This window comes from Sceloporus undulatus, chromosome 6 (genome assembly GCF_019175285.1).
Source record: "Sceloporus undulatus isolate JIND9_A2432 ecotype Alabama chromosome 6, SceUnd_v1.1, whole genome shotgun sequence".
NCBI lineage: Eukaryota > Metazoa > Chordata > Lepidosauria > Squamata > Phrynosomatidae > Sceloporus > Sceloporus undulatus.
In genome coordinates, this window is record NC_056527.1 from 110,904,412 (window position 1) to 110,914,551 (window position 10,140).

At 41.1% G+C, this 10,140-nt stretch overlaps 1 protein-coding gene across 1 annotated transcript; it reads right to left on the reverse strand.

The window, feature by feature from the left end:
• Positions 1 to 268: 268 nt before the first annotated feature.
• On the reverse strand, positions 269 to 7,007 carry LOC121933820 (C-type lectin LmsL-like). Its single transcript, XM_042473814.1, has 5 exons — positions 6,941 to 7,007; positions 6,162 to 6,253; positions 4,711 to 4,851; positions 2,425 to 2,528; positions 269 to 359 (listed from the first exon to the last, which is right to left on the reverse strand). The coding sequence occupies exons 1-5, from the start codon at positions 7,005 to 7,007 to the stop codon at positions 269 to 271; spliced, it is 495 nt and encodes a 164-aa protein (XP_042329748.1).
• Positions 7,008 to 10,140: the final 3,133 nt, after the last annotated feature.

Here is a 10,140-nt window from a genome sequence, read left to right on the forward strand (position 1 = left end):
TCATCCACATTTGGATGAGGAACTTTCGATCAGGAATCTATAAATGGTCTTACAGAACTAGACTTCCAGGGAACAGTTAAACATTTACTGCTCTGGATGAATGCCCAGACACTCCTTAGAGGTGGAGGGTGTGATCTGAATTGAGTGTTCTGCTCCTTTCGAAAGGTAGGTATCCAAAGTGTGTTGGAGAATGTAAAATGTCATCAAGATGTCCCATTCATTTCAGTCTTGTGCGTTTTACAGACACCGATGAATCAATGCCCACTCTCTACAGTTCATGCTTGCAGATGTAGGCATTCAATTTCTGGCATGGTGCATCATTCCATTTTGTAAAACCTGTGAAAAGGATAGAATGCAATCTGTTAAAGGATGGAATCACAGTTGTACAGCACAGTCAGAAACTAATTGAACAGGCCAAAAAACATAGAAGAATTACCAGCCTACAAAACAAGTAGTTTCCTCCCCTATTTCCAAATTACACTCACCCCTCCATATTTGCAGCTTTGATATTTGTGGCTTTGATTATTCACAGATTTGATTAATATGTTCTCTCTAGGAATATCTAGGTCCTGCAATGCAACTCTGTGGTCAACTTTAACTAAAAGTTGCACTGAAAGACCTAGAGATTCCTAGAGAAAATACTCTACTAGGCCTTTGTAGCTCCTCCAGTGCAGTTCTATGATCAGTGTCTGTCCGACGTTGACCACAGAGTTGCACTGGAGGACCTAGAGATTCCTAGAGAGGTGTCCTCTCAGGTAAAAACATGGCGTTTTTGTTATTTGCGTTTTTTCCATATTTGCGGGGGTCTTGTGCCCCTAACCCTAGCGAATACGGAGGGACAAGTGTATTTGGCCACCTGAATCACATCAGTGGATTCTTCAATCTGGAACTGTACTTTTTCTATACATACAGCAACAATGGAATAAGTACTGAACAGGTGTAGAGGTGTCTTTTCTTGGCCTTCTGCAGGGCTCCTGGACTTTAACAGACACATGAGTTTTTAACAATTTAAGTAGCAGGTACAATCAGTATCAGAGTATCATCACCTTCAACAGCAACAGAGACTAAAGTGGATCAAGGCTGTATCTGCACTGCAGAAATAATGCAGTTTAACACCACTTTAACTGCCATGGCTCAATGCTATGGACTGCTGGGATTTGTAGTTTGTTGGGGCACAAGTCTCTTTGACAGAGAGGGCTAAATATCCCACAAAACTACAGATCTCATAATTCTATAGCATTGAGCCATAGCAGTTAAAGTAGTAGCAAACTTTATGCCAGGGTACCTGTGTTTGCCAGTACAACAAAATCCAAAATTCACAAAATAATAATACCTTTATTGGCCAACCAAAATGCACAACCTAGATTTCAAGGGAAGTTGCTTCTCTGTTGCTAATGAAGTTGAAATTTTATCACCTGACCTTTATTGTACTTTGTCCCTGATCCCCATCTGGCCAAGAAGGGAAGTGGCCTCTTCCTACATAGATATCCCTCTGCACCGATGGTTTCCAAACCTGGGTTCTCCAAGTATTTTAGGCTTCAGCATCCAGAAGCTTAGACAACAGTCAGGAATGCTGGGAGCTGAAGTCCCAAACATCTAGAGGACTAAAGTTTGGGAACCATTGCTCTACACAATTGTCACTGGCAACAGAAGAACATCTGAGACAAAGTATAGGCCTAAGACTCCAACATTGCTTCTCCTGCATGGGTTTTACCATCTTTGCCTGATGAAGAAGCAAATGAAACTTCAAAGGCTTGAATGATGCATTTTGTACATTTTGGTTGACTTGTAAAGGTATTGCACTTTTGTGGATTTTGTTGGAGGAAGGAAGTTATACTGCAGTAATGGTCTGTTTGCTGCTGTCCAAGGTCCTGAAACTCCATGCTGTCTGACTGGCTAAGCCACCCTTTTCCTCCCAAATTTTGCCTGAAAATGAGAGAGGCTTTATAGGGACTGCCCTCTGGCATGGAGTGGGGCATTGCATTGCCTCTCAGTTTGCAGGGCCAGCCCTACTATCCGACAGAATAAAGCAACTGTGACAGGTGGCAGATGCTGAAGAACGTCAGTGGAAACCTCCTGGTTGTTCCCTTCTGTTGGAGACCAGTTCTGCAGAGGCTCAGATGTGACCCAGGTGTGATGGAAGACTCCATACCAATGCCAGGGTTTAAGTAAGGTCAAAGTGCCTTTTCCACAAGTTTTAGCTGTCCACAAAATGCCCTCGCATTTTGGGCTTTATATGCTAGAAAGAAAGTAGTAGAGAGTTGGGGAAGCTTTTGGAAGATGTCCATCCAGGCAGCTCATTGGGTGTGTTTGTTTTTACCTTTCAGGTTGATGTGATGAGAAAAACTAATGGGACTGATGACACTGCCTTCAGCTTGTTGATGCCTGCCACCATCAAGACGAGCTGCTCTATTCACTAAATACAGCAGTTCAACACAGTATTCATTTTGTCCTTCATTGTCTGGCCTGCCCAGCATCCATGCTTTGTAGTTGTAGGTGGACTCATCTGACCATCTCCACTTTCCATTCTGCAGCAGGAGAGGAAGGAAGAAGGAAGATTTGAGATCAAGGAAATGTCAGTTCTCGGTCTGTAATTCTTGCCCAAGTGCCTTGGAAAAAAGGAATGTTGGACAAAGAGAAAGAAATACAGAAGGGGGAAGAGAAGAGCTGGTCACATATTGTTTGAAGGCAACAGTTAAAAGAGAAACAGTTGAAGGACAGCCGGAGGGAAGAAGAACTGCTAGTGAGAAAGATGAGGGAAGACTCATCAACTGGAGTGAAGCTGGAGGGAAATAGAGCAGTCTTCAGCCAGAAAGAAAAAATAATGGATCTTCACAAGAGAAGAGACTGAATGGACTACATGAGATTATGATTAACTGAAATTTAGATGTCATGTTTGCCTGCTTTTTAAGTTAGGGAATGTGGCCAGTGAGAGCCAGCATGACGTAGTGGTTTCAGCACCGGATTACAGTTCTGGAGACCAAGATTCGAATACCCCTCAGCTGTTGGAAACCCACTGGGTGACCTTGATCAAGTCACACTGTCTCAGCCTCAGAGGAAGGCAAAAGCAAACCACTTCTGAGCAAATCATGCCAAGAAAACCTTGTGATAGGGTTGCCTTGGGGTCCCCATAAGTTGTAAATGACTTGAAAGCACAAAACAACAAGAGTGTGGCCTCACTAAAGTGTAGAGGAGAAATTCATGTTTGTATCATAAGCCAGCAGCTTGTATGTTTAGATGCTGTTTTTATAGTAACTAAATGTGACTATTTTAGTTATTTTTTGTGAAACAGCAAAATACAAATCACAACTATACTGGTACACAGACTGTCTGCAGGTAATTTCTGTTTTAAAGTAATGTCTTCCTTCGGGTTTGGAATTAAATCAAGAATGCTGAAGTCACCATCTGAGTGGGATCTTTTCAGTCCCACAGTGAAAGCAGATTAGAGAGATGCAAGTGGAATACATAGATAAGAGGAACTACGTATTCTCCCATTGTTTTATGTCCAAAATGGGCATAAAGAATCCAGAGGCCCACACAGACTATACAAACAAGAAGTATGGTGGAGCAATCAAACAGCTCCAAGCATTACAAAGCCAACTTCAGGACCTGGCTGGTATCTATTCCTTTAAAGAAGAAATACTGGCACAAGCCAAAGAGCATGAAAAGAAGCTGGAGAACATAGAGGCTCAAATGCAGGATGAGCCTGTAGCTGTTGAAGATGGCAGGCATTTAGGTTCAAGAAGCATTAGATAAGGTGACTGAAGAGATTTCTGACAAGGGCAGCTCAGAAGCTGCCTGTGCCTAAAGGAAAACAAATGCCTGGTGTCTCAAGATGCATCTACACTGCAGAAATAATGTAGTTTGACACCATTTTAACTGCCGTGGCTCCATTCTTTAGAATCCTAGAATCTGCAGTTTTGTGAAGCATCAGCACTCTTTGGCAGAGAAGGCTAAAGAACTTGTAAAACTCCCAGGATTCCATAGGCTGGAGCTAGAGCACTTAAAGTGGTGTCAAACTGCATTATTTCGACAGCATAGATGCACCTCCAGACAGCTTACTAGAGGAAGAATTGGAGGGAAAATCATGAGAGTGGGAAGTGATTGCTTCCAAGAAGTGAGCCTTCAGCTTGACAAGAAAAGCACAGACCTGAATGCAAACTGTAGCAATGACCAGAAGAATGAAAATGCGCAACAACAGCTTGAGGATCAGAGTAAGGAACGGAAGGCCAAATGGCAGGAAATGGAGAGTGAAGTGAAGCCGGAATGCAAATCTTCCATCTCTGCACTGCAGACAAAGAGAGAACAACCAAGAGAACAGCAGGATGCCAAGACAGAGGAACATCAGGCCACCAGCAAATAATTGCAATATCTTGAGAAGAAACTGATGGGGGTTACCCTGTAAATGGAGAATGAGAAATGTAATTCTTTCTTTCTGCCAGCAGGTGAAGACATTTTTATCTAAGCAGGCTTGTGATTTTTACAAAACAGTAGTATGTAAATAGTATGTTGTTTTCCCATGATTTTCTGATTGTTTCTAAGTCTTTTTTCATTATTGCAAGCACTGCAAATGTCGGGGGCTGAATGAATTCTGAGACCTTCGTGAGCTGTAACTCTGTATCACATTGATGTAGGGAAATAGATATCAGGGATATGAGGTTACCGATATTTTGTTGGGACATTGGCTGAGTGTGGTTTCTACACACTTACATGTCGGATGTCATGCAATCCAATCCACACATGGCTGCGTTCGCTCTGATAAGCAGAGATATGATTGGCCACTACGAGAGCTTCAGCGACAGTGAGGATGGATGCAAGATGGGTCCCACGATGGTAGCTCTGGCACTCAATCTGGAAAGGGAGAGAAGAAGGAAGGTTTTTCATGCCATGGTTCCCTTCCTCAGTGATTAACAAGCCAGAGGATTCTGTTGTTGGTTTTGTGTGCCTTCAAGTGGCCCTATTACTGTGGTTTCTGAGAGTATGTGACTCACTCAATGTCACCCAGTGGGTTTTCATTGCTGAGCAGGGAATCAAACCCTGAGCCGTAGTCCAATGCTCCAACCACTACACCATGCTGGCTCTCAAATGTAAATTCAGCAAGAATCAGCAACATAAGTGGCCAATGGCACTCCACCAAGATTCTTGACTCTGAAATGGCTCCTAAAATGAAGCTCTTAGGCCACACCATCAATTCCCCAGGGCCAGTCCAATATATGCTGCTGCCTCATATCCAAAGCCTATCAAATTATTTTGTTTTTTAAAAAAATGCCCCAAAATGCTTCTCTCTAGCAGCAAAAATATTTACTTCATTGGTGTCTTATTTATTTAATTGCTATTCCACCTTGTTTTCCAAATACAGTCAGCCTTCCATAACCACAGGTTTTTTTATCCATGGATTCAAGTATTCGTGGCTTGACAGTGTTCACAAATTATATAAAGAAACCTTGATTTTGCCATTTTATATAAGGGACACCATTTTACTATCCATTGAATTTAATGAGACATGAACATCCATGAATTTTGGTATCCTGGAACCAAACTGCAGCAGATACCAAGGGCTCGTTGTGTAGAACCCAAGGCAGCTTACAACACAGCAGAAAACCATTTAAAGTTTTTAAAAATATTTTTAAAATAAGCACTCCTATGAAAAATACTAACTTAAAATGGTTTGAAAAAGCATTTAAAACACGCCAATAAAGATAAAGTTACAACACCTCCCATTAAAAAATTGAATTAAATTATTCAGTTTGATGTCTTTTTATGGCAGACTAAATGCTGAACTTAAACCACCCCCCCCCCATGTCCCTGTACTGCCATTCCCTTTTCCTTGTGTATTATGTTTTTAGATTGTAAATCTGAGGGGTAGGGAACTGTCAGATGAATAATTTTTAAACTGCTCTGAGAAACTATATAGCCAAAGTGTATGGTATAAATACACTAAATAAATAACCTCACTCTGTCCAACAGTAGTCAGTCTCTCATTCTGCTTCCTAGGACTTCCACAGGCAACTTGGACTAATAGGAAGGAGCAGAGGGGTATGGAGAGAAACCCCCCCACTAAATCCTCTATTTTGAAGTTTTTACAAGTTAGGAGGTATAGCTAACAATGATTTGTGTTAGATCCACCTATCACCAGAAATTCGTGTCTACTGACTTCTTACCTCAGCTTCTTCCCATGTCATCCTATTCTCAAAATAGCCATAGCAGTTGCCTTGGTATTGCAGCCAGTCCCTGGCACATGTATCTGCCTTAACTGCACAAAAGAGAGGGAGATGAAAAAGAGAAAGATAGAGGATGAGGCCAAAATACAGTGCGGAGCTATACCAAGATGTTTCTTTTTTTTTTCCTGCCTAGCAAAAAAAAACAAAACAAAACAAATCCAAGTGTTGTTTTCCAGTGGAAACTTAGGAATCTATTCATCTCTGGACTTTTTCTCATACAAGAGTGGAATCTGCTGTATGGGAGCAGAATCTTTCTTCCCCTTCCCATGGACCCAAGCACTCCAAAAAACAACTCTTACAATCTAGAATCCCTTCTGAAGCATATTTTCAGAGAGGGCTTCAGAGATTAAGGGTCAAATATCCAACACAATTTCAAATGCCATATTGGATTTCGACCTCACTTTGTAAAGCTATAGTCAGATTCCCATCATCTGGTAAAAATAATATTTTGGAGGAGAATATCAGATATAATTCATTTCTATTATGTGCAAACACAAGGAAGTCAAACATGCTTTATGTCTGAAAAAGCTGCTCCCAGTACAAGGTGGCCTAAATCCAATCTCAGCTGGAGTAGATCCACTGAAACAATGAATATTTGAAAAATCTGTATGTAAGCTCCATTGAGTCTACTGTAGTTGGTACTAACAACAGGATCTAGGCCTGTAACTGTTTCTGTTACATTCACTTTATAAGTGTTCAGCAACTCAGGAAAAACTCACCTCCCTCAAAGAGGCTTGAAACCAGGAAGCTGATCAGGAAGACAACAAAGTAAACAATAGATCTCATTTTCTTGGTCGTCCTAAAAATAATAATAAATAAATAAATAATAAAATCTTTATTTATATCCCGCCCTTCCAAAAAGATCAGGGCGGCTTACAATATGCAACAAGTGCAACAGATACAGGTTAAAAGCATAGATACACAAAATACAGAAGGATGCAACTAAATGTGGAACAGCACATGAAATATGCTGGAATAGTCAATGTCAGGAATAGTCATGGACAAAATTCAAGCTTGTGGTATATTTTTTCCAGAGGGTAGGGAGACTTACTCTATTGTGTTATAATTCCCATAATCCCTCAGATAGCAAGACTATGAATCAGCCTCTGCTTTTTCCACTGAAGTTCCCAGGGATGTATGAGCACCTATATCTAAAGGCTAGATTTCTAACATCTGAATCCTCATCTGTTTAATAAGCCACTCTGGCTCTTAAGTGCTCATGATGAAAATAACTATGACAATGACAATGCCTGTGTCTAATAATACTGTTTGTACTACTATCACCATCACCACTACTCACAGTAGTAGTAGTAGGAACAGTAGTAGTACAGAGGAGAAGTAGGACGAAGAAGAGGTGCTTGAAGCAATCTTCAAGGTCTTCCATTCAATCCCCCCTTCCTCCCAACCTCCTGTTTTTCCTCCTATCAATAGTCATCATTTCATGGCCACTAAGCATGCTTTGTCCTCACTGGGAAGATTTTGTGGTGTCCTCATCCACTGTAAAGAATGATCACATTTCTGGATAACTTGAGAATCCTGGTAGCCTTCTAGATACCTCCCTCTTGAACAGGGGTGGTGCCATTCTGGACATCATAAATAGGAGTGATCACCATCATAAGGAGGAGCTGTAGCTCAGTAGTGAATGCAGAGGATCCTAGGTTCAATCTCTGACAACTCCAGCTAGGGCTAGGAAGGAAGAATGCCTGAAACCCTGGATAGCTGCTGTCTCTTAATATTAACAGTTTTGGAGTAGATGAACCAAAGATCTGACCGAGCATAAGGCAACCTCATAAACATAATATATAATAATAGACTCTTAAAATAATAGTTATAGAATCTTAAAGCAGCAGTCAAGAGACAGAAAAATCATCAGCTGCTTACCTGGGTATTTCTTTCTTTTTAGAAGATATCCTGGGGTGGAGTCTGGATCTTCTCCGATGGTCTCCTGCTCCACAAGAGGTTGTTATATAGGCCTCAGGTGAACATGATGAAATAACACGGGTAGCAGGTTTTGGCAGTCCTGCCCAACAAGTGACACAGCCAGCAGATTGTGTCATGAACCCAAAGGTGTTGGCCTCTGTCACAGATTGTTCACAGGAAGGTGTATGGCCAATTTGAAGCCTGCCTTTTCCACAGCCAAGTGGAGATCACATTGACACATGGCTGCAGAGGGTCCTAGGGTGAATTAACAAAGCACCAAACCTTGAAAGTTATCCCCAAATCTTCCAACAATATGCAATAAGAGATGCAAAACCCTCGTAAATCTGGAAGGCATGGATGGCAAAAACCTGAGTGTTTCCAGAGATGGAGGGTTTCGAAAAATTGGATTTAAAGAAAATGGGGAGGGTGTGTGCAAGAGCAGTACCTTTTAAAGACTGGAAGTAATTTTGGGAATATGAAATGTATGATACTTAATTTCTCGATATGATACAAATTTTATGTTGTAATATAAAAAGTATAATTTATTCAGAAAATAATTTCAAGTGGAATTTTTTTTGTTTGTGTGTTTGTTTAAATTTCCATTGTTCATTACAGTTGCAACTACAAGGTCCTGAACTGTAAGGATCTTCTTTGGTTTTGCCCATTTATGTGGAGCAGGCAAAAAAATGTTCTTGATAGAGATGAAACATGCAGAAAATGTTTTCAAAGCAACCCACTTGCCCGTATTTTTGGATTCATCTTTGGAGTAATGCTATGGAGGCTATCCTGGTGATGCCCGTACTTTAACTTTCACCCCTACACCACTGGAGGACAACTAGAGTAATATACCTTGATGTGAGGATTACTAAGAACTGAGAGAGCTAGGATGAGTAATTTACATGACTGCATCAGTCATGAGGAAAAGTTTGAGATCAAAGTATGGTCAGAAGCTTGAAGGACCTCCACTCAGGAAAGAAGCATAAGTTCTGGTGCCATCACTTTTCTTTTTTAAGAAATAGGACTATTTAGCCATGTTGCTTATCTTCAAAAAGAGGAAATTTTACCCAACCAAGATTCCTCTGGAGTCAAAAGTCCATTCTGCTCTTTCTCAAAGGACTTCATGGTGTTCTTTAGAAAGTTTAGGCTGTGAAAGGGCAGGTCTGTGACCAAGTCTTACTGGTGTCACACCAGTCTATTGACCTTGGCTCCTCTGCCTCCTAAAAAACTCCTAGGAAAACTGAAGTCAAGTTCTGCAATGCAGCAAGGTGACAACCGTCTTCATTTAGCACTATGGACAGAGGAGCATAGAGCAAACCAATGAACTTAATGATAAGCTAAGACATCTTAAAGTGTTTGCCTAAAGGGGAGAAAAGGCCATTACTTGGGATCTGCTTCATACAGCAAAGGATCTTGGATTGGCACTAAAGGGAAGCTTGGTGAGAGTGCTTAAAATCCACATTTACTGTATAGGAAAAGTCTATGTAGATATGTCGAGACAGAAATCCCATTCTGTCCAATGGAACTTGTTTCTTGTTATTGTTGTGTGCCTTCAAGTCATTTTCATCTTATGCCAATCATAAGGTGAAGCTATCATGGGATTTTCTTGGCAAGATTTGTTCAGAGGAGATTTGTCCTTGCCTTCCAGTGAGGCTGAGAGAGTGTGACTTGCCCAAGCTTACTCAGTAGGTTTCCATGTCTGAGCAGAGATTTGAACCCGAGTTTCTAGAGCCATGTTTTGCCATTTGTTACAACTCCCTCCCCAGCCATTTAGGCCTAAGAGAGGCCTTTTTAAAAAAAAAAAAATAAGAAGTAACATTTACCAAAACTTGACAAAAATAACTCCCAAGACCCTTAGAGAGTATTTTGGGGCAAACATAATACCCCCAAGAGACCAGAGAAACAGGGGCCACACTTTGTTCACCCTTGGTCTTCATACTCAGGTTCTTGATCACACAAAGGATGACACCTTCATTCAGCCAAAGTCTCTCAGAGCCTCATT